Here is a 26,181-nt window from a genome sequence, read left to right on the forward strand (position 1 = left end):
GGAAACAAACTTGGTGCTGTTGAGGGGGTGGGGAGCATAGTGGGAGTGAGACAGGCCTTTTGGGTTGTGTGGGAACTGGGTAAGGCCTGTAACTGCTGGCTTTCCCCTACTTCCCTGACAACATGCATGACACAGCAGAGGCAGCCATAATGCTGGGAACATAACTCCATTGACATGGAAACCACAACCCCATTCCCCACAGCAGCCACAGCAAGCCCCACCCAAGGAGAGTCTGAGCTCTGTCACGCCTAACCCTGCCCCTACCTGATGGTCTTTCTCTACTCATCCTGGTAGCTGAAGATAAAGGTCATATTCTCTTGGGAGTTCTATGGCCCTGCCCACCACCTGATCCTCCCCTATACTACCACAGCTAATGCTCTCTTGAAAGCGCCACCTCCTGGCAGGAAGCCAACCTGCACAAAACTAGCACATCAAACAACTACAACTAAAGACCCTCACAGAGTCCATTTCACTCCCCTGCCATATCCACCAGAGCAGGTGCCGGTATCCATGGCTGAGAGACCTGAAGACAGTTCACATCACAGGACTCTGTGCAGACACCCCCCAATACCACCTGGATACTGGTAGTCCTGTGTGGGTGGCTAGATCCAGAAGAGAAATAATCATCACTACAGTTTGGCTCTCAGAAAGCCACATCCCTAGGAAAAGGGGAAGAGTACTACTACATAAAGAGAGCACCCTGTGGGACAAAAGAATCTGAACAGCAGCCTTGAGCCCCAGACCTTCCCTCTGACATAGCCTATCCAAATGAGAAGGAATCAGAAAAACAATTCTAGTAATATGACAAAACAAGGTTCTTTAACAACCTCCAAAAATCACACTAGCTCACCAGCACTGGATCCAAACCAAGAAGAAGAAATTCCTGAATTGCCAGAAAAAGAATTCAGAAGGTCGATTATTAAGCTAATCAAGGAGGCACCAGAGAAAGGTGAAGTCCAACTTAAGGAAATCCAAAAAATGATTCAAGACCTATCAAATTAACAGCAGATTTCTCAGCAGAGACCCCACAAGCTAGAAGGGATTGGGGCCCTATCTTCAGCCTCCTTAAACAAAACAATTATGAGCCAAGAATTTTGTATCCCTTGACTCTAAGATTGATAAATGAAGGAAAGATTCGGTCTTTTTCAGATAAACAAATGCTAACAGAATTCGCCACTACCAAGCCAGTACTAACAAGAACTGCTAAAAGGAGCTCTAAATCTTGAAACAAATCCTGGAAACATATCAAAATGGAACCTCTTTAAAGCATGAATCTCACAGGACCTATAAAACAAAAAAATACCATAAATACATTTTGAAAAAACCAAGGTATTCAGGCAACAGATAGCATGATGAATAGGAATAGCATCTCATATCTCAATACTAATGTTGAATGTAAATGGCCTAAATGCTCCACTGAAAAGATACAGAATTGCAAAATAGATAAGAATTCACCAAGCAACTATCTGCTGCCTTCAAGAGACTCACCTAACACATAAGGACTCAAATAAACTTAAGGTAAAGGGGTTGAAAAGATATTCCATGCAAATGGACACCAATAGCAAGCACAGGTAGCTATTCTTATATCAGACAAAACAAACTTTAAAGCAACATCATTTAAAAAAGACAAGAGGAACACTAAATAAAGATAAAAGGCCTTGACAGCCGGGTGTGGTGGTTCACGCCTGTAATCCCAACACTTTGGGAGGCCGAGGTGGGCAGATCACAAGGTCAGGAGTTTGAGACCAGCCTGGCCAAAATGGTGAAACCCTGTTTCTCCTAAAAATACAAAAATTAGCCGGGTGTGGTGGTGGGTGCCTGTAATCCCAGCTACTCAGGAGGCTGAGGCAGGAGAATCGCTTGAATCTGGGAGGTAGAGGTTGCAGTGAGTAAAGATTGCACCACCGCACTCCAGCCTGGGCGACAGAATGAGACTCCATCTAAAAAAAAAAGCCTTGTCCAGCAGGAAACTATCACAATCCTAAATATATGTGCACCTAACACTGGAGCTAGTAAATTTATAAAACAATTATTACTAGACCTAAGAAATGAGATAGAGAGCAACACAATAATAATGGGGGACTTCAATACTCCTCTGATAGCACTAGATAGGTCAAGACAGAAAGACAAGAAAGAAACAATGGATTTAAACTATACCCTAGAACAAATGGACTTAACAGATATTTACAGAACATTCTACTGAACAACCACAGAATATACATTCTATTTATCAACGCAGGGAACTTTCTCCAAGATAGACCATATGATAGGCCACAAAACAAGTCTCAATAAACTTAAGAAAACTGAAATTACATCAAGTATTCTCTCAGACCACAGTGAAATAAAATTGAAAATCAACTCCAAAAGGAACCTTCAAAACCATGCAAATAGATAGAAATTAAATCCCCTGCTCCTAAATGATCACTGGGTCAACAATGAAATCAAGATGGAAATTAAACATTTCTTTGAACTGAATGATAATAGTGACACAACCTAACAAAACCTCTGGAATACAGCAAAGGTAGTGCTAAGAGGAAAGTTCATAGCCTTAAAATGCATGTATCAAAACATCTGAAAGAGCACAAACAGGCAATCTAAGGCCACACCTCAAGGAACTAGAGAAACAAGAACAAACCAAACTCATACCCAGCAGAAGAAAAGAAATAACCAAGATCAGAGCAGAACTAAATGAAATCGAAACAAAAAATACAAAAGATAAATGAAACAAAAAGCTGGTTCCCTGAAAAGATAAATAAAAGTGATAGGCCATTAGCAAGATTAACCAAGAAAAGAAGAGAGAAGATCTAAATAAGCTCAATTAGAAACGAAATGGGAAATATTACAACCAACACCACAGAAATACAAAAGATCATTCAAGGCTACTATGAATACCTTAACGTGCATAAACTACAAAACCTAGAGGAGACAGATAAATTCCTGGAAATATACAACCCTCCTAGCTTAAACCAGGAAGAATTAGAAACTCTGAACAAACCAATAACAAGCAACAAGATTGAAATGGTAATTTAAAAAATTACCAATGAAAAAAAAGTCCAGGACCAGACGAATTCACAGCCGAATTCTATCAGACATTCAAAGAAGAATTGGTACCAATCTTACTGACAATATTCTGCAAGATAGAGAAAGAGGGAATCTTCCCTAAATCATTCTATAAAGCCAGTATCACCCTAATACCAAAACCAGGAAAGAACATAAAAAAAAAGAAAAGTACAGACCAATATCCGTGATGAACATAGATGCAAACATCCTTAACAAAACACTAGCTAACCAAGTCCCACACCATATCAAAAAAATAATCCACCATGATCAAGTGGGTTTCATATCAGGGATGCAGGGATGGTTTAGCATATGCAAGTCAATAAATGTCATACACCACATAAACAGAAATAAAAACAAAAATCACATGATCATCTCAACAGATGCAGAAAAAGCATTTGATAAAATTCAGCATCCCTTTATGATTAAAACCCTTAGCAAAATTGGCATACAAGGGACATACCTCAATGTAATAAAAGTCATCTATGACAAACCTACAGCCAACATTATACTGAACAGGGAAAAAGTTGAAAGCATTCCCTCTGAGAATTGTAACAAGATAAGGATGTCCACTCTCACCACTTCTATTCAACATAATACTGGAAGTCCTAGCCAGAGCAATCCGACAAGACAAAGAAATAAAGGTCATGCAAATTGGTAAAGAGGAGGTCTAACTGTCGCTGTTTGCTGATGATATAATCGTATACCTAGAAAACCCTAAAGACTCCTCCAAAAAGCTCCTGTAACTGATAAAAGAACTTACCAAAGTTTCTGGGTGCAAAATTAATGTACACAGATCAATAGTTCTGCTATACACCAACAGCAACCAAGCTGAGAATCAAATCAAGAACTCAATCCCTTTTACAACAGCTGCAAATAATACCATACCATACCATACCATACCATACCATACCATACCATACCATACCATACCATACAATACTTAGGAATATACCTAACCAAGGAAGCAGAAGATCTCTACAAGGAAAACTACAAGACATTGCTGAAAGAAATCACAGATGACACAAACGAATGGAAACATATCCCATGCTCATGGATAGGTAGAATCAATATTGTGAAAGTGACCATAATGCCAAAAGCAGTCTACAAATTCAATGAAATTCCCATAAAAATATCACCGTCATTCTTCACAGAACTAGAAAAAGCAATCCTAAAATGTATATGGAACCAAAAAAGAGCCCGCATAGCCAAAGCAAGACTAAGCAAAAGGAAAAAATCTGGAAATAATACATTACCTGACTTCAAACTATACTGTAAGGCCATAGTCACCAAAACAGCATGGTACTGGTATAAAAATAGGCACACAGACCAATGGAACAGAATAGAGAACCCAGAAATAAACCCAAATACTTAACAGTCAACTGATCTTTGACACAGCAAAAAAAAAAAACATAAAATGGAGAAGGATGTCCTATTCAACAAATGGTGCTGGGATAACTGGCAAGCCACATGTAGGAGAATGAAACTGGATCCTCATCCTTCACCTTATATAAAAATCAACTTAAGATGGATCAAGGACTTAAATCTAAGATCTGAAACATAAACATTCTAGAAGATAACACTGGAAAAACCCTTTAGACATTGGCTTAGGAAAAGACTTCATGACCAAGAACCCAGAAGCAAAAGCAATAAAAACGAAGATAAATAGGTGGGACTTAATTAAAGAGCTTCTGCACAGCAAAAGGAACAGTCAGCAGGGTAAACTGACACCCCACAGAGTGGGAGAAAATCTTCACAATCTATACATCCGACAAAGGAATATTATTCAGAATCTACAAGGGACTCAAGCAAATAAGCAAGAAAAAAACAACTTCATCAAAAAGTGGGCTAAGGACATGAATAGACAATTCTCAAAAGAAGATATACAAATGGTCAACAAACATATTTTAAAAATACTCAACATCTCTAATGATCAGGGAAATGCAAATCAAAACCACAATGTAATACCAACTTACTTGCGCGAGAATGGCCATAATCAAACAGTCAAAAAATAACAGATGTTGGCGTAGATGCGGCACAAAGGAAACACTTCTACACTGCGAGCGGGAATGTAAACTAGTACAACCACTATGGAAAACACTGTGGAGATTCCTTAAAGAACTAAAAGTAGAACTACAATTTGATTCAGCAATTCCGCTACTGAGTACCCAGAGGAAAAGAAGTCACTATACAAAGAAGATACTTGTACACACATTTACAGCAGCACAGTTTGCAACTGCAAAAATATGGAACTAGCCCAAATGCCCATGAATCAACAAGTGGATAAGAAATTGTGAGCTATCTATCTATCTACACATATTTTTTATATATATTTATATATATATATTTGAGAGATATATATATATTTGAGAGATATATATATATTTGAGATATATATATATATAATAGAATACTACTAACCCATAAAAAAGAATGAATTAATGGCATTCACAGCAACCTGAATGGAAATTTAAAAATGCAATCCGGAGACTAAATCAAGCAGAAGAAAGACTTCTGAACTTGAAAACATGTCTTTTGAAATAACCAGTCAAACAAACAAACACTCAACCAAAAAGGAATGAACAAAGCCTACGTGATATATGGGACATCATTAAACAACCAAATATTCAAATTTTGGGTTTTCCAGAAGGAAAATAAATGGGCAAAGGCATAGAAAACTCATCCCTATCCCCCCAAAAAAGCTGAAATTTCCCACCTTTCAAGAGATAAATAGACATCCACATATAGGAAGCTCAAAGATCCCCAAAAAGATTCAGCCCAAAATGGTATTGTCCAAGGCACATTATAGTCAAACTTGTAAAGTCAATGACAAAGAGAAAATTCTAAAAACAGCAATAGAAAAGCATCAAGTCATATATAAAAGACTTCCATGAAACTAACAGTGGATTTCTCAGTGGTAATCTCACGGGCCAAGAGAGAATGGGATGACATATTCAAATGTTGAGAGAAAAAACAAAACTGTCAGCCAAGAATACTACACTCAACACAAAGCTATCCTTTCCAAATGAAGGAAAAATAAGGTATTTCCCAGATAAACAAAAACTGAGGGAATTTATCATCACTAGACTGGCCCTACAAGAAACACATAAGGAAATGCTATATCTGGGTGATATATGCCATCACAAAAAAACATGAAAGCATAAAACACTGGTAGAGCAGACACAAAAATGAGAAGGAGAAAAAATTCAAATTTAAGGAGAAAATATACAAACACACACACACACACAAAAACAAACAGTAAAAGGAGAAGAAATGAAGGATATTCAAAACAACCAGAACACAATTAATGAAAAGGCAGAAATAAGTCCTCACCTATAAAGAATAATTTTGAATGTAAACAGATTAAATCCCCCCAATTAAAAAATATAGACTTGGTTAAATAGATTAAAAACAAGACCCAACTACATGATGTCTTTAAGAAACCCACCTCACTTGTAAAGGCACATATAGACTGAAAGTGAAGGGATAAAAAAAGATATTCCATGCAAATGAAAACCAAAAACAAACAGAGGTAGCTATACTTCTATCAGATAAAACAGACATTAAGCCAAAAACTGTAAAAAGAGACCACAAAAGGTCAGTATACTGTGGTCCCTCAGTATACATGGAAGATTGGTTCCAGGACCCCAGTCTAAACCAAAATACATATATACTCAATACCACAGTTTGTCCTGTGAAACCCACAGATACAAAAAGTAGGCCCTCTATATACTCAGTTTTGCATCCCACAAATACTGTATTTTTGTTGTTGTTGTTGTTCACGTGTGGTTGAAAAAATCATGCAGTTCACACCTGTGATGTGCAAGGTCAACTGTATAATGATAAAGGGAGAGAGAATATCATGATTCTAGATATATATGCACCCAACACTGGAGCATTTTTATACAAAGCAAATATTATTAAACCTAAAGAGACAAATAGACTCCAACACAATAACAGTTGGGGACTTCAGCATCCTACTTTTAGCACTGAACAGATCATCTAGACAGAAAATCCAAGAAACATTGGATTTAAAATGTACTTTAGACCAAATGGACCTAACAGGCATTTACAGAACATTTTATCCAACAGCTACAGACTACACATTATTCTCATCAGCACATGAATAGACCATATGTTAGGCCACAAAACAAGTCTCAACAAATGGAATAAAACTAGAAATCAATAACAAGAGAAACTCTGGAAACTGTACAAACACATGGAAATTCAAAAACACACTCCTGAACAACCACTGGGTCAATGAAGAAATTAAGAAGGAAATAAAAAAATTCTTGAAACAAATAAAAACGGAAACATAACATACCAAAGTCAATCGGATACAACAAAAGAAATGGTAACAGGGAAGTCTGTAACAATAAATACCTACATCAGAAAAGCTGAAAGATTCCAAATAAAGAATCTAAAGATGGGCCTCAAGGAACTAGAAAAGCAAGAACAAACCAAACCCACAATTAATAGAATAAGAAAGGTCATAGCAAAACTAAACAAAATAGAGACCAAAAAGTAATCATACAAAGGATTAATGAAATAAAAAGTTAGTTTGTTGGAAAGGTAAACAAAACTGATAAACTGTTAACTACACTAACCAAGAAACAAGGAGAGAAGACTCAAATAAACAAAATCAGAAACAAAAAAGAAGACATTACAGCTGATACCACAAGAACACAAAAATCATCAGAGATTATTACAAACAAATTGGAAAACCTACAGGAAATGGATATAATCTACCAAGATGGAACCAAAAGAAAATTTAAAATCCGAACAGACCATGAATAACAAGATGGAGTCGGTAATAAAAAGTATCCCCACAAAGAAAACCTCAGGATTGGATGGCTTTACTGCTGAATTCTTCCAAAGTTAAATAGAACTAACAGCAATTCTTCTCGAACTATTCCAAAAAATTGAAGAGGACTGAATTGTCCCTAACTCATTGTGAGTCCAGAATCACCCTGATACCAAACGAGACAAGGAAACCACAACAAAAAAAGAAAACTACAGGCCAATATCCTTAATGAACACAGATGCAAAAATCTTAAACACAATACAAGCAAACTGAATCCAACAACACATAAAAAAGATAACACATCATGATTAAGTGGGATTTATTCTTGGGATGCAAGGAAGGTTCAACATATGCAAATTAATTAATGTGATACATCACATCAACAGAATCAAAGACAAAAACCTCATGATCATCTCAATATATGCAGAAAAAGTTCTGCGTCTATTCAACATCCCTTCATGATATAAACTCTCAACAAAGCAGGTACAGAAGGAATATACATACTTCAACATAATGAGGGCCATATGCAACAAACTCACAGGTGAATTTATGCTGAATGGGGAAAAGCTGAAAGCCTTTTCTCTAAGAACTGGAACAAAGACAAGAATGCCTACTTTCACCATTCTTATTCAAAATAGTACTAGAAGTCCTAGGCAGAGCAATCAAGAAAGACAAAGAAATAAAATACATTCAATGTGGAAAAAGGGAAGTCAAATTGTCCCTCTTTGCAGGTGACATAATCTTTTATCTAGAAAGATAAATACATCCAGTTATCACTCATACGTGGGAGCTAAAAAAGTTGATCTCATGGTGGTAGAGAGTAGAATGATAGTTACCAGAAGCTGAGAAGGTTGGGGAATAGGGGTGAGGATGGCAGTGGGATGAAGAGACGTTGGTTAATGGCTATAAACATAAGAGCTGGATGGAAAAAATAGGTTCTAATGTTCAATAGCACAGTAGCATGACTATAGTTGACAATAATATACTATGTATTTCAAAATAGCTAGAAGAGACTATTTGAAATGTTCCCAACACAAAGATAAAAGTTCAGGGTGATGTACAGCCTAAATGTCCTGATTTGAGCACTACATATTACATACATTTATCAAAATATCACATGTACCCCATAAACGCAAGTATTACGTATCAATTTTAAAAATTTAAAAGAAAAGAAATCTGGAACAAATCCAAAGAAAAACCAAGGAATGGCTGGTCTCTTCCAGAAATACTGGTTTTCAACCATCACTTACTGTGGTATATTTCAAACATAAAAGCCATTACACTCCATCTACCAGCCATAAATCAAATATGAATGCCTATAACTCGACACGTACGATTCAAAGAACAATGTGAATTTCAATAGTCCCTTCAGCCCTTTTAAAGGTAGCTGGATCAAGAGAACTTGGATTAAGACAATATTATATTAGATTAGATACCTACCATTGCTCACCATCCGCCTGGCCACTTCCCACAAAACAAGTCCAAAGGCCCAAATATCGACCCTTTTATAAGAATCGAAACAATCCACCTGGATGGTTTCATCTAGAACTTCGGGGGCCATGTAGCGCTTGGTGCCCACACGGGGATTGTTCCCCACATCAAGCTGATTGGTGCTCTGGGAATGCATGACTGCCAGGCCTGAAAGGAAGAAGATAACAATGTAATCAACCCACTTCCTTTCTCATAAGAGGCTGCTGAAGGATTTTAAACCAACCCCAATCAAAAGTGCCCTCTTGTGGATCCAGGGTCACTGTTGCAATACACTCAGAATGATCCCTAGAATGCCCTTTGTGATTATTTCTGGGGTGAGAGCAGAAAAGGGACTAAATGTCAGAAACATTCTGAGGCTATCAGGTTAATATATGAACCTCAAAGAGACAAAAAGTTTTGGGTAAATGGTAGACCAATGCACTAAACCAATGTGGCCTGTGTTTGAAGTCCACAGGAAAACAGGCTCACATGTTAAATGTGAGCCTCTAAGTGGCTTAACAAGAAGCAAATTAAGCTCTCAAGCTCCACCACTGCTCTCACTAGTCTCCAAACACAAATTTCCAACAGTGTGAGATAGAGCATTTAAAGTAATTTATCACTACATAAAGGGCAGATTGCTATAAGCACTGCTTTATTCCTAAAGGAAGAGCTGCTTATCTGAGCAGTAACGCTGACCAAACCCACAGGCCTTTCTCTAGAATCATGGAAACAGACAGCATTTAACTGGACCTCAATTGAAAGCACAACTCTCAGGTTAAATGGCTTTCAAATGCTTTCTTAAACCATGACTCATTCCAGAATTCCTCAGTCAATTACGGAGACAGGCTTTCTTCACTGGCCAGTGGGGAGACACATACATGCATGCTTTATTTGTGGATGATTTTATGTTACTGATGCATATGCAGACTGACTGAAAATGATTCCTATAACATTTGTTGTAATGAAAAGTGCCAAATTGGAGCAAGCAGTCCCTGTAAACCACTGCAATGCAAATATCCCTTGTTGATCTCTCAAGCCGTCTACAGAGAATGCTTCACCTTCCACTCCACGGCTTTGAATGTGGGGGATGACAATTTCATATAACATCAGGGAGCTAGCACACCTTATCTCATCCTTAATAATTAGCAAAGATACTGGCAACTGCATTACACTGAAACAGACAGGTTCCTCTTTCACCTATTTTTATAATCAACCCCAAGATTCTATGGACACTGTGAACATTTCCCAAATCCTATGCAATAGTCCCCCCACTTATCCTTCAGTTACCCGCAGTCAACTACAGTCCAAAAATAGGTGAGTACAGTACAATTAAGTATTTTGAGAGAGATACCATATTCACATAAATTTTATTATAGCATACTGTTATCATTGTTCCATTTTATTGTTATTAATGTTCATCTTTTACTGTAGCTAATTGATAAATTAAACTATAATAGGTATGTAATAGGAAAAAACATAGTATATATAGAATCTGGTACTATCCTGAGTTTCAGGAATCCACTGGGAGTATTGGAAGGTATTTCTCAGGGAAAAGAGGGGACTACTGTATGCCCCTCCACCATTTGCAGAACCAAACAGTCAAAATATCAGAATATTTAAAAGGTGCAGGTTAAATAGAACATGGAGATATTCTGAAGATGGGAGAAGCTTCAAAGAACTTGTGGACATATTTTAAAGCCACCACTGCTAGGATCTCCAGGTGAGGCATACATAATTCCCCATCCCTTGAGTGTATGCTGGACTATTGAATAGACTATGGCATAAGTGACAGTAGGTATCTTCACAGTCAGGATATAACAGATGTTATAAAATTATAAAAGGCTTCCTGTTTGTCCCTCTCAGCTCACCATGCACCATGTTATAAAGACACTCAAGCAACCCTGTGGAGAGGTCCCCTGCAAGGAGCTGAGACCTGCCGCCAATCATGGCTTTAAGTGTGTCCTCACAGAGTTGGAAACTCCAGCTCTGGTTGAGCGTTCAGATGACTGCAACCTCCACGAGACCCTGAGCCAGAACCACACTGCTAAGTCATTCCAAGATTCCTGACTCTCAAGGGACTGTGTGAGATAACAAATCTGTGTTGTTTTAAGATGCTAAATTTTACAGGTGATTTGTTCTTAGTAATAAGTAATTTTGACACTAAAGATGACAAAACAACCGGATGCAATTTGTAAACTTTGGCTGAGTTCCTCTTTGAAAAAACTGAAAACATCTGAAAATGAATATAAAATGATACTAGAGAATTATCAATAATCTGTAGATATGAAAAACTGATTATGAAGAAGATGCATTTTTAAGTATTTTCAAGGGATGAATTTTGAAGTATTGAGGGGTAAAGTGTTGTGATGCCTGTAACACTTTATTTTCAAATGGATTGGCAAAAATATACACACGGTCACAGATTGATAAAGCAAACATCGCAAAGTTTTAACAGTTCTTGAATCTAGGTGTTCGGGATTTAAGTGATCATTATAACATTTGAATTTTTTAATAATAAAAAGAAAAACAGACGAGGCACAGTGGCTCACATCTGTCATCTCAACATTTTGGGAGGCCGAGATGGGATTGTCACTTGAGCTCAGGTGTTCAAGATCAGCCTGAGCAACATAGTGAGACCTCATTTCTACTAAGAACAAAAAAAAGTTAGCCAGGTGTGGTGGTACACACCTGTAGTCCCAGCTGTTTTGGAACGCTGAGGCAGGAAGATTGCTTAAGCCCAGTAGATCGAGGCTGCAGTGACCTATGATCAGCCTGGGCAACAGAATAAGATCCTCTCTCAATCAATTAATCAATATAATACTGATCTTTTTGCAGGATTAATCATAGAACACTATTTCTAATACGTGACCCTTAATTGCTAGGTATATACTGATAAGTTATATACAAATTATGGTCTTATAAGAGTTGTTTCCTGTACTGCATTGTTTACCATATCCTGAATAATAACGCCTTAACAGATTTTTATACAAACCCATATATCTAATTGGAAGGTAACAAGCCAAAAGAAATGTAGTTGAAAAATTAATTAGCTGGACTTACTGCAAAGGTCCCCTCAATTCCTTCCCTACCAAGTCCCATAAACCAAAACCAAGAGCCACCTCAATTTGTCCACCCTCCCCAGACCACTGGATTAGAACAGAAGCTACAACTTGAATCCTTATTGTTTACCAGACATTTATAATACTTCTGGGCCTTACCAGAATCCTGTGAGGTGGGCTTATTTTTTAGTTACATGAGTAATATATGATCACACTATATATATATATATATTTTTAGACGGAGTCTCGCTCTGTCGCCCAGGCTGGAGTGCAATAGCGCGACCTCGGCTCACTGCAACCTCCGCCTCCTGGGTTCAAGCAATTCTCCTGCCTCAGCCTCCCCAGTAGCTGAGATTCCAGACGCACGCTACCACGCCCGGCTATTATTATTATTTTTCTTTTTTTTTTGTATTTTTAGTAGAGATGGGGTTTCATCACGTTCGCCAGGCTCATCTTGAACTCCTGACCTCAAGTGATCCTTCCGCCTCGGCCTCCCAAAGTGCTGGGATTACAGGCGGGAGCCACCGCGCCCGGCCACGATCACACTGTTATGCAAGTTTCTAACAACGCAGAAGTACAGGGCACAGTGTCAAGCCCTGGAGTTCCTCTTGGCTAACTCCCAACCCTATCCGCCTTCGCCCTCACCGTCCCTGTCTCACTGAGTGAAAGCAGTGTCAGCACTTGGGCCAGGTAAATAGATAAATAGACTTGCACAAAAATACAGGGTAATTGAGAAAGCCAGAATTTAAACCCAAATCGCCCTGGCTCTAAGAGCCATGGAATAAGCCATAAAAGTCCTCTACACCACAACTAAAAATGCCTGCAAAAAACTTTAGGGCCATGCTCTTTCAATGCTTATCCTAAAATCTTTTTTCTCCTACTTGGGAAACATTGTAATTTCTCAATGTAAAAGCAAAGACTTTAAAGGGATTCAAAGGAAATAAATTTTCCTAACATGTCAAATCCCTTATGTTTAAAAACAAACAAAAATAAACTTTGTTATTTACATAACTAAAGCTATTTTTGTCTAAACCTTTATCAGGCTAACAATAATTGCAATAATATAAATATCATATAAACCATGTTTAATCAAGTAGAGGGCCCTGAATTCTCATTAGCACAATTATTTAGCCAATATTCTAGGAATCCAGGAAGAACATGGTTTTATATAAAATGCCACTATAAATGAAAATACTCTTATTTATAATGCAACTAAAGCTACACTGAGTACTACTCTAACACCATAAGAATGAGCTATCCTAACAGGGAAAAGAGTGAATCAGTTCAGGGATTATTTTCCTATTTCTTAACTTGATTCTTTTGCCTTGGTTACAGAATGATTTTAGAGACCACTTTTAAGACAAACTAATTCTATAGAGTATTTATTGTGCACCTACTTTATGTGAAGGTTTGTGAAACCAAAATGCAACAGTACTGGTTACTTCTGAGGTGGGGTGTGGCAGGGACTGACTGAATGAGCCTGAGGTAACTGTCAAGAGTAATGGGAAACTCTGTATCTCGACAGGGATTTGGGTTTTACAACATTTGTCAAAACTCTTAAGATTTGTATATCTCACAGTATATAAATTTTACCTGAAAAAAGAAAAAGCAAATAATGCATTCTTGTCAATGATATACTAGTGTACATGCTGAAATCATCATAAGAAAGAATTCCTTTGTCTGCAATTTACTTTCAACTCTATCAAAGGTTGATATGGACTGATGGATGGGGAGATGAATAGATGAATAAATACATAATAATGCTTAAGGATAGTAAAATGTTAATGTGAGAATCTATGTGGTGGGTATAAAGGTGTTCATTGTAAATGTTCAACTTTTCTGCATGTTTGAAATTTCGCATAACATGTTGTGGGGGAGAGATGCAACTCACCTAACCATTGAAACAAAAATAAAACTGGTAAGGAAAAAAATATTTTTAGAAATTTACCCAAATCTGCTATGCAACACTGTCCATTCTTCTTAACCAGAATATTTTTGCTCTTTAAATCTCGATGGGCAATGGCTGGTTTCCCTTGGGTCCCAAATATCTCTATGTGCAAATGTGCAAGACCACTAGCTATGGACAGCACTATTCGAAGGCAGCTAACTGTATCCAGAGTAGTAAGCTGAAGATAGTCGTACAACGATCCCATTTCATGATAATGTGTAATTAACCACAGCTGGGTACTGGAGTGTCTTGATGTCATGTCTGAAGCAATGAAACCTGGAGAGAGCAAGAACAAAATTAATATACATGAGGATTCCACATTATAACTTAAAGTATTTAGAAATAGCGACCTACGCAGTAAATGTCATCTGTAACAAAAAGTAATTAAACTGACCAATTGCCCTAAGAGGCGGTTTACAGAAGCATCAACAGAGAAAAATAATAGCATTTATTCCTTAAAAGGGCACTGCTAATAGGAAAATTTCATATTCATTTCATTATACATAATACTTTAAAAGATATTTTACATTCCTTAAGTTTCAGATAGCAATAATATCTTTGTGCTCACCCATAATGATAGTGCCAAGCCCTTCAGCATGTTGATATTTTAGGAACAGACCATTCATCAACCATCCTAAAAGAACATCAAATCTAAAACCTGAGTACTGTATTCTAGTCCTGACTCTGCCTGTGATTTACTTGTCTAATACTGGGCAACTCAATTAGGCTCCCTAGCCTATGTCTGCTCAGATGTAAAATAAAGGGGGCGAGTTTACATTAAATGATTGACTGATTCACGAAATAAAAAAAGAAACCAACCAAATATATGAGTATTTATGATGCTATCTGTCAGTCACACACAGAAAAACCAAGATGATAGTGTTTGTTGGCTAAAGAAGACAGATGTAAAAATGAAAACATTACAATAAAATATGAAAAGTACTATAATATATATCTTCAAAGGGCAACATGAGCCCAGAGCAGGAAATTATAGTAATTCAGACTAGATGTTACAATAGGCTTCCATTAGGAAGTGGCAACTCAACTGGTCTTGAAGTAAAGTGAGTGACTGACAAATGTGGATGAAGAGGTTGGAGAAGATTTTTCTTTTTCTTTTTCTTTTTCTTTGAGACGAAGTTTCCCTCTTGTTGCCCAGGCTGGAGTGCAATGGCGCGATCTCGGTTCACTGCAACCTCTGCCTCCTGGGTTCAAGTGATTCTGCTGCCTCAGCCTCCCGAGTAGCTGGGATTACAGGGGCCCACCATCACGCCTGGCTAATTTTTTGTATTTTAAGTAGAGATGAGGTTTCCCTACATTGGCCAGGCTGGTCTCAAACTCCTGACCTTCAGGTGATCCACCTGCCTTGGCCTCCCAAAGTGCTGGGATTACAAGCGTGAGACATCGCGATCAGCCCGGAAGAGATTTTTCTAGACATCTGGACGGAACTTTTGAGCATGCAGAAGACTGGAAGTTAGGGGCACTTCCTATCTTATGAAATAAATTGTGACGTGTGCTTGCCTTTTCTGCTACAGAGGTGCCTTTCTAGGATTATTCTCACATATATGAACCATGCTGGTAGACAGTGAAGTTTGGGACTTAAAAAGAGGTGAGAAAAAAAATTTTTTAAGACGGATATGGCTTGAGGAAGAATTAAATGACTTATGAAAATGTAAGAGAAAATACATTAAAATGCTTTATACTTGCATGGTACTTTATATAAAATTTATGTCACTTTCACATATATTTTCTCATGAGATTTTTCCCAACAAGCTGGTAAGAAAGACATCATTATGCTCATTTTACAGATAATAAAGTTGGTGTTGGGAGATGCCAAGGATCACACAGCTATTTAAGTTGCTATCAACTCTGAATTTAGTGCTAGCTGTCCTGATACCTTGCATAGGAAGGCTCTGTGAGCCAAGAAAGATCCCCTATTTGATCATCATCATCATTGGCAACCACAACAGAGGCAGCTAATAATTATTGAGTACTACATGCCTGGAACTTTATATGCAATCCTCCAAAAACCACACAAAGTAAGTAGATCACATCATTGATATTAGGTTTCTGTAGGTCTGATTCTAGAACCCAGACTCTTACTGACTATGCCATACTGTCCCCAAACAAACTGATTTCTACTCAGAGAAAAAATAATTTCACATTTTCACCTATGGGACATATGCAAAGCAAACTGAATAATATTTTAGCACCTTCACCCTCTACTTCTTTCTCTCTCTTCCTCTAAGCCTATTCCCATGGCCAGCCCTGAGTCTCCCACTCCTTCCCTACTCCCCAGTCTGCTTTTCCCCTCGATGCTGCTTCTCTTGGAGCCCTTAGCTGGCCACAATATGCATCAAAATGTGTTCTTGGACATTAGTTATTCTTAATAAAGAAAATGTTTCTGCTTTAACAGTTTGAACCAAATAATACTAATCTTTAATGATTTTCTTAAAAAAACCCCAAACTCTAACAGCACCACTCAAAAGAAATTAAATTACTGTTATATATCTGTGTAGCCTCTACTGATTTCCTCCCCCCAAGAAAAAGGAGCTTCTGATTAAATAAATAAATAATAAACGAATACATTTTTATTATCTCACCTTCACTAAGCCCCTTAGGTCTTAGGGAAGAATTTTATCTGTCCCATTAATTATGCTCTAGACCATCAGGAAAAAAATTACTTTTAAATAAGCAGGGTTTTCTTTTTAACTGTTTATCTCTTAAGCATGAATTATATAACTACCTTTGCTTCACGATTCTAGAGTACTTTTATAGAATGTTTGTGTTTTGAGTACACAACTGTGGTTAAGAGTTAGGCTGCCTGATGTAATTTCCACCTCCACTATTTAACCTCTCTGTATACTGGTTACCTCAACATTTAAAACTGGGAAAATGAGAGTACCTATTTTCTTATGGTCATGGTGAAGATTCTGTAACAAAATGCACATAATGCACCTGTGGTTACCGCGTAGTAATGATCCATTGCATGTTTATTGTTACTACTGTTGCTATTCTTGTTACACACAGACGTTTAACTGCAACACAAGGCAGTGTGTGGTAAGAGTTAGAGCAGAGGTACAAAGTCGGGAAATGCAGAAAAGCACAATTAATTCCACTGGGCAAAACTAAAAGGGGCCAAGAGGTTTTGACGGAGGAAGGAATGGTTGGAGGATGTGAAAAGGATAGTGAGTGATCAAGAGCAACCTGAGGAAGGACAGTGAGACCTAAATGTTTGTGGCGGTCTCAAGGAATGGTCAGTATTAGTAGTAACTGAATGGGGCATACTTGTAAAGGATGGTTAAGTGATTCCTGGGAGCCCCAAACCAGGAAGTCTTGAATACCAGTCACAAGTGTTGCAGGAAATTTGGGAGCCATCAAAGACACTGAACAGAATGATCTCTGCTCCCCAGTGGAAGACAACTCCAAGTGGAGAGATGAATTGGAAAGGGAAAGCTGACAGCTGAGGTGAGGAGGATTAAGTGATGACTAGGACCCGATGGGTAAGCAAAAGTGAGAAATCAACTACAGAAACTGAAAAAATTTTGAGATGGAACATCACCACCACACCACGGAAGCAAAGCTTTGAAGCTTTGGACAACTGTCAAATCATTATTTGCAGACAACTTGACTCATTTAAATACTAAATTGGCAGTGCTAAAATAGAAATAAATTTTGGCAATGGCCTTCCTATGAGCCAGACCTAATCCAATAGCCATAAGGTGGCCAACACTACCCTATACAGAGTTAAATTCTATATAAACTTTATATCCACTATTGAAGAAGCACTCCAGGCAGCATTCACCATACATGTATCAGTATAAACACACTTAGAGAAACTTTTCAAAAATACAGAAGTCAATGGGCCTAAGGAGTGTGCTCACCCTTTATACTGCCATAGCAGTATTTCAACGGGCACTTTACATATTTCACAAATGTTGCTAAGCTTTAGTTTCTAAATTAAAATGTATCCTGAATCCCTCTGCAAATCTGGGTTTTAAAAATGATGCCTAGTTTGAGGGAATGTGCATTTAATTACGATATCCCTGGGAGCTGTGAATCTCTAGGAAATAGTCCAAAGATCTTTCTTAGTTTGATTCAAGTAATAAATATTCAAAAAGGGTGGGGTGAGTAGAACAACCAATGAGCCTTGAAGTGAACAATATGGGGCAAATTTTTGTTATTTAAATAACGATCTGCAGATGTAGGAATAAGAATTAGCACTAGTGGATTTCCTTTTCATCATCCAGAGAGTCTTAAACTTATTTGCAGATTTAAATAAGAAATTGGTGTTCGAGAAAATTAAACAGCATATAAATGCTAAGGATCCCTATATTGCTTTTTAGGAGACACTCTCGAATTCACATTCACCAAAACGGAGAGAGCAAAGGCAGACAATTATTTCTCCCTAGATACAATTAATGAGGGGGTTATCCTTGTACTTACCTAAGATATTTTCATGCCTCAGCATCACAGTGTTGTACAATTCCGTTTCCCTGAACCATGACTTCTCATCACGGGAGGAGAAGATCTTCACGGCAACATTCTCCCCTTGCCAGCTTCCCCTCCACACCTCACCATACCTGCCTTTCCCTATGGAAAGCAAAACATATGTGACACAGAACAGTAGGCATTTTGGAGGCAGCCAGCCCATCATTAAGAATAATTAATGTAGTGCATGCAACTCTTAATCCCTCCATTGCTTACTGGAGAAACTCAGCTTGGGAATATAAATATCACAACCTTTATTTATTTTTTTTTTTGGCCTATAAAGACATACAAAAATAAGGTGGAAGCTGCCCCTCTCATCTACCATATTGTGATAACAAACTGCCTTCTGTATCTGCATTGTATAATTAGCTGCTAATTACTCAGTTTACATTTAAATTCCTCTGTTGAAAGGTATAAAATGCATATGACTTTTAAAACACATGAAAGTAAAACTTAGGAAATGGTACAGATTATTAAATTTCAATTGTGTTCTGAAAGCCAAAAAAGTGCATATCAGTAAACTGAATTCCTTCCTTGGTTCCTTCCCTTCACACAGGATCAACATAGGCACTGTCCAAATTGGTGAATTTAGATATGCATTTTTTCCACAAAGGAGAACAATTAAGTTTAAAATGTGTGTTCTAAGGATTAAAAAACAAAAACAAACCAAAACACAATGCTGCTAGAAGATCGACATGCAGCCACTGCATCCATAAAGATTTCTTGGCGGAAGATGTATTTCAAAAAGAGGATTTGCAAAGTCTTAAATACATAATCCCAGAAGAGTTCTGACTTCTTCTGATACTGGTCATGGGTATTTGTTTGTCAGACAGCTCCTGTGATGCTACAAGTGGGCTACACTGAAAAGGCTACTTGGAGAATACATTTTGGAAAACGTGGCAACTCTACTTGTGATCTAATCTGTTTGGTGCATGGCCCCCTCTTGCAGCAGCAACACACTTGTCAGCTTGTCAACTGCATGCTCCCTCTTCCATTCTTCTCTTTAATTATAGGTAGGGGTGATCAAGGAGGTTGGAGGAGGAGGTAATTACCACAAGACTATGAGGATCAACGAGGGGTATAATCAGCCTAGATAACAAGGCAAGAGATATAACTTGCAGGGCAGTGGGGCTTTCTACCCAGGCAAGTGACTGCTGGAATCACACAGCTTCTAATAAGCAGCTGCAGCACCACCTGCATATACAGGAATACAGTTCTTTGCGGGAACACTAAGTCACTGAAAACCCAAACATGGAGAGAGAAGCAGTTCTGTCCAGGAGACACACCTGAATCATAATCACAACCACTAAATCTAGATTACCTGACAAGAATATCATGTCCCTATTAAATACCAACAACTAACCCAAAAGGATGTTCAATGTGGCTAACAAGTGCTCATTGTGGGCCACTGTTGGGTCACACAAATATAATTTAGTACACGATTCCTTTTAATAAAGCCATAGCAATTTGCCAGCATTTATAGCTCAAGATGAGACCTAGTGCTAAGATACTACAAATAATGGCTGCCAGAAAATGATATGCTAATCTTTTCCTGCCTTTGGTTCTATTTTGTATCTTTATTTTCCCTTTGTCCTCATTTTGTCATTGGGGATGAGAGCAAAATATCCCAGGGAATTACGGATACAAAATTACCTCAAATCCTTTTTTTGGTTGTTGTTTTAAAGAAAACAGAAGATGAATGTCGAGGTAGGTAAATTAAAATAGAAATATTGTTCAATAGTTTTCAAATGAAGTTGTTAAATGCTTTTCGCAAATTCATCATTATGCAGAAGCCCCTAAAACAAAAGCAGAGCTGCCCGAAAGCCCTGGCCATGGAGCCCCACAAAAAGGCTCCCTTAAGGCACCTGAAATTTGTAGTTTCACTGATCGTCATCCAGAAATGACTCCCCTAACCCAACTTCCCATGTTTTTGAACCAAAAATAACATGCCATCCATGCAGTTCATCACATATATTTTTACTAAAAGCTGTACCACATGAACACACTAACTACAAGCTAATGAAAGGCATTGCTTTTATTAAAGTCTTTAGTCCTAACCCAAGAAAATGCAATAATGATATTTATACTGTTTCAAAAGACTGCTGAGGAATATCTATAGAACCAGAAACTACATATTTTAAAGGTGCATTACTATTTTGCTATTTGTACTCTGGAGCCAATCTCTGAAGACTAATCTTGAGATAGCTTGCATGGAATAGTAGTAGAGAGGGGAGATGAGATAGGGAAATGTACCCCTTCAATGTCTTCCTACCACTATCCAGATAATCTTGTTCATAATCAAATAAGATACTAGTTAGTACAAGAGGACAACTCTGGTTGAAATTAATGAGCACATTTGGGGCTTTTCCATCTTTATTTTCTCCATTCACAATCTGCCGTGGAGGAGAAGCGAGAAGCAGCAAACAGTGACAATAGCTGTAGACCTAGAGAAAGGACAACCAAGCTCCCACTGGTTACTCCTGTGCCTTGGGGCAGCAGCCACTGCTCTTCCTACCTCTGCCCTTCCCCGTTTCTACTACTCAGACTGGGGGTGTCCCTCTTTCCATGAAAACAAGAAGAAAATCTGGAGAACAGCAGCCAAGTGGTGGGGGCAGCTTATAGGTCACCTCCCAAAAGCAAAAGATGCAACGGCAGGAGCTGCAAAATCCAGCCCTCGGAAACCATGAGCACTAGGAGGAGGGTGTGGAGAGGTTGCCAACCCATTATTGCTACTGCAGCCATCCCTGCAAGCCGTCTAAAAGAGAAACTTAGGAAAATGATTATGGAACTTGCAAATACCTGCCACATAAAAGTAAAGCTAACAAAAATCAGGAAATAGGCACTTTGTACCATCTTCCTAGAGAGCCAATCAGCAGCATATAAAACAAGCTGTAAAAAACATTTACAAATTTTGACCCAGGAACCCCCAGTTCCTGGGAATTTTTTCTGAGAACTCAAAAGAAAGAAGCAATGTGTGCAAAATCTTTTTCAAGCAGTATGGTTATAGTTACACTATCATTCCATGGACTGCTACATAATCTTCAAAAATATTTGTGATGTGTACAAACACATGAAATGTTTATGAGCTTAAAACTGAAAAAAGGGACATAAATTATATATACAACATGATTATGTCTACATACAAATATGTTCATGTATTGGGAAAATGTGAGAGGCCATGGAGAAATGTATATAGCTCATATTTAAGTAAAGGAGTTATAAAGATCCCTTTGCTAGAATTGGTTTCATTAATTATGTTCATTAATTATTGCCATTAAAAAGAAGAAAAGAATGAGAGGAATTAAAGAATTGCAATAAAGAAGTTTATTGTCCAAAAGCCTACTTACTTCAGAGTATCCAATACCTATGGTAAGGAGCAACCATATCAATTCATTTTTTGGGCATTCTCTCATCATCCCAAAGGGTCCACTTACAACTGAAAGCTTTTGACTCGGCATTCTCTGTACTCATTAGTGATGGACTCCTTTGATAAGAGCTTAAACAAGTTCAGGTGCTCCAACATTAGTCATACAGAATAGAGACCACATCTCATAAGTTTAATAAGGAAACAACAGGTAACAAAAAGCAGATTTTCCAAGTTCCATCTTTTACTTCAAAAACACAACTAACACTGCATATTACCCACAAAGAAAGGAAAAAAAGAATTACCAACACACTCCAACAGTGTAATCTGGCGAGCCACTGTTCTTTGTACCAGAAAAGGAAGACCAGAGCCACTTCCTGATGTACACGAATGATCCAATAAATCCTGTGGTTTAAGACAAGGGGGAAAAGAAACGATTGAGCAATATAGCTCCCACTTTGGAGTATTAGCATGCATGACATTGTAACTCACATGAAGGGCAGCAATCCGGGACACATGGCCTGTTAGTGTACATGTAAAGCTCCTCTGGAAGAAGGAAGAAGGACTGGTTTTATTGTTTTGTATTTTTTATTTTTTTTGAGACGGAGTTTCACTCTTGTTGCCCAGGCTGGAGTTCAATGGCGCAATCTGGGTTCACTGCAACCTCCACCTCCCGGGTTCAAGTGATTCTCCTGCCTCAGCCTCCCAAGTAGCTGGGGTTACAGGCATGCGCCACCACGCCGGCTAATTTTGTATTTTTAGTAGAGACGGGGTTTCTCCATGTTGGTCAGGCTGGTCTCAAACTCCTGACCTCAGGTGATCTGCCTGCCTTGGCCTCCCAAAGCACTGCGATTACAGGCATGAGCCACCGCACCTGGCCAGGACAGGTTTTATTTCTTCGGAATACTAGAAGCTAGCACTTCACCTAATATATGATAGGTTTTCCCGAAGGATAAGTAGTCCTTTCTTATACACAGAGTTTCCAAATAAAATATATAATGAAAGAAGCTGAGCAGACAAAGTTGAAGGTGTAAATCAGAAAGCCCAAGAAGCAGAGATGATCTCAAGGGAAGCAGTAGAGAGAATAGCAGGTGGAACAGAAAAGGGTGGGGGGGTCCTTTCAACTTCAAGAACTGGGTATAATTTACATATTCTGCTATTCTCACTAAGTATCTGTCAAATGATTCACTTTAGTTGCCATACCAACTAACGAACTCTAATTAGGAACAAACAAACTAGGAATAAGGAACAAACAACTCTAATGTGATTTGTAAGGAAAAGACTCCAATGACCATGTGGATCATTAAATTGGTAAGCGCAGGCAGCAACGGGCTGCCTGGATGGAGGTTTCCTTTTAGGCAGGTGAGGAGCAAAACTATATCAACACCTACTTATCATTTCTTAATGTGAATCACTCACAAATCAGAAAAGAAAACAAATAAAGCTTTCATTGAAAACATAAAACCAGTGCCCCAAGTTAATATCTACAAATGAAGGTGTTGGCAAAAAGATTCCCAGTTAGTTCATTGATAAGGTTTTCCTTCTTACTCTCAGCATAAGCCAAGAAGCAGGTATCAGGCATAGATTATCTGTAATAAACAATATTGTGCCGATGGGTGATAAAGGTAGGGTTGCAGTAATATTGACTTAATATTCCCCAAAGCTCATCCCTTCCCAAACATTTTGGCTGGCCTACTAAAGCAATACATTGATTTGTGTGAATTTCATCTTCTTTCACTTCTTCTGAGCACCACTGTGAAGTACTGTTGATCGGCAAAATTACCAAAAGCTGAGCATCCAACGGAAGAAATTTAGAACCCTTAAAAACCACAAAAGGGATAATCAACAAGAAAATGAGTGTAGATGAAGCAGAGTTTCATATCTCCCTAACCATTTTCTCTCTTGCGGTTCTTTTTGCTCCTTATTCATTCATTCTTTTTCGAGAAGAATAATTCTGAAAATTAAACTAATGTGTTATTTTTTTCATAATGTATGATCCTGCTTCTAAACCCTGTTCACAGACCTAAGGAAGGAAAAATAAAAAAATCAACCCAAGACTAACAAACGTATATCCCAACTCTCAGATGCCAAGCCTTCTTTTTGTTCTTTTCTTTTCTTTAATTCAAGACAGAGTTTCACTATATTGCCCAGGCTGGTCTCTAACCCCTGGTCTCAAGTGATCTTCCCCCTTGGGCTCCCAAAGTGCTGGGACTACAGGCATGAGCCACCATGCATGGCCAAGGCTTGTTTTTCAATGTAGATGTGCTGTTTAGTAAGGGCATGCTTTGTTGAAACATGCAAATGAGCATATTGCTTAAATAAGCAAGTATGTAGACCAATAATGACAACTTGTTTTAAATAGTGTTCTTTACTGTGTTATTATATCATGATATACTGTCACATGACATGGTTGAGTTTAAAGGACTATTTTGGCATATGCTCCATTCCTCTCTCAAAATTCTAAAAGCCATTTAAACAGTAATTTACACCAGATATTCCTATTATTGCCCTTGGTAATTAGTTATGTTAGCAGCTCTGAGGAATGAAGTTCTAACTAACCTATTTTAGAATCTTGCTTTGCTAAAGCTTTGTCAGGATTCATCCTCACATCTTCTTGCTACTAACTCAATAAACTCATTTAATTTTCCTTAAAGCTTGAAATAGACTTCTAAGTATATATCTAACAAAAAAAAATTGTATTTCTCTACTTTTTGAAATGAAATGTCCTTATACTGCATTCTCTTTCCCCAGTTCCACTGTACCACAGTTTAAACAGTAGGTAAATGGAAGCTACAGAAGGTTACTTCCCTCTTTTACATACCAAAAAATGGCCCAGTGATGGGGCAGGCAGTAGAATGGGATGTTTCCCAGCCCATATCAGGCACTACCAAATGTTTGTGACAACCTGCCAAAGGTGGGTCCTGCAATTGTCCAGGTGTAGCATCTGTGCTACCCAGATGGTCACTGGTGAGGGGAAGTCTTCTCCAGCATAAGGGGAGCTGCAGGGCAAGTGTAACTGCAGAACTATCAGACACTTTGAAGCTTGTTGTCTAGCAGAACAAGACTTACTGCAAAATGATTTCAAATACGCATGGGCAACGGCATTAAGTAACACTGAATCACATTAGAAAGTTATTACTTTGACTGTCTTTCAATTAATCGGATTGTGACAAGGAGAGAGTCTCAAATTGGTATTGGCACGTCTCTTGCACTCACTTAACACCCACAAATCTCAAATTTTTCAGAGTAAGCATCAGACTCAGCATAATATCCATGCAGAATGTTATTATTTTTTCTTTTGCACTTTATGATAACCTTCTATTTAGAGCAAGTGATACCCTTTCCCCACTTAAAGTTCAAAGCGTCTTTAAAATGAACACTTGGTAAGCAATTTTAAAAGGTAAATAAAAGGAGATAGTCACTTTTTAATGTGATTTTATCATTTAAAAATATGCAAAAGAATAATTTTTTAATGTATAAATACAATAGTTTCTAACACTGTGCAGTCCAACGGGTTAATCACTAGCCACACATTGCCATGAGCAAGTAAACTGTGGCTGGTGTGAATTGATATATGCTATAGGTGTAAAATACACACAAGATTTTGAAAACTTACTTCAAAAGCAAAAAGAATGTAAAATTTACATTAATAATTTTTTAATCAATTATACATTGAAATGACAAAAATGGTATGTATTTGGTTGAATATCTGTCAAAATTAAATCTACTTTTAAGAAACTTTTTGGGTTTTTTCGTGTGTTTGTTTTTAAGGTGGCTACTTGAAAATTTTAAATTACATATGTGATGCACATGTTTCTATTGGACAACACCGGTTTAACCAAATGACTGCACTCCACAAGGGGGCACCACAGGAGCATACAAAATTTAAAAGCTGCTTTTTTGGATGTCAAGTTTTTAAGCCTTAAATTACAGGGTGTTGAAATAATCTAGAAAGGAAACTAATATTTAATATTCAGCAAAAGGTGCCTTT

The 26,181-nt window shown here is 37.8% G+C and overlaps 1 protein-coding gene across 11 annotated transcripts in view; it reads right to left on the bottom strand.

The window, feature by feature from the left end:
* ACVR1 (activin A receptor type 1) overlaps nucleotides 1–26,181 on the bottom strand; it is a 140,280-nt gene that overhangs the window by 15,234 nt on the left and 98,865 nt on the right. For all 11 annotated transcript variants that reach the window (XM_019022788.4, XM_031008816.3, XM_063694851.1 and 8 more), the window contains 4 exons: nucleotides 22,496–22,595; nucleotides 18,782–18,928; nucleotides 14,339–14,614; nucleotides 9,302–9,499 (listed from right to left, as the gene is read on the bottom strand). In XM_019022788.4, the coding sequence (XP_018878333.1) occupies nucleotides 9,302–9,499; nucleotides 14,339–14,614; nucleotides 18,782–18,928; nucleotides 22,496–22,595 (721 nt within the window). The remainder of the gene's footprint in view (nucleotides 1–9,301; nucleotides 9,500–14,338; nucleotides 14,615–18,781; nucleotides 18,929–22,495; nucleotides 22,596–26,181) is intronic.

Source organism: Gorilla gorilla, chromosome 11 (assembly GCF_029281585.2).
Source record: "Gorilla gorilla gorilla isolate KB3781 chromosome 11, NHGRI_mGorGor1-v2.1_pri, whole genome shotgun sequence".
Taxonomy (NCBI): domain Eukaryota; kingdom Metazoa; phylum Chordata; class Mammalia; order Primates; family Hominidae; genus Gorilla; species Gorilla gorilla.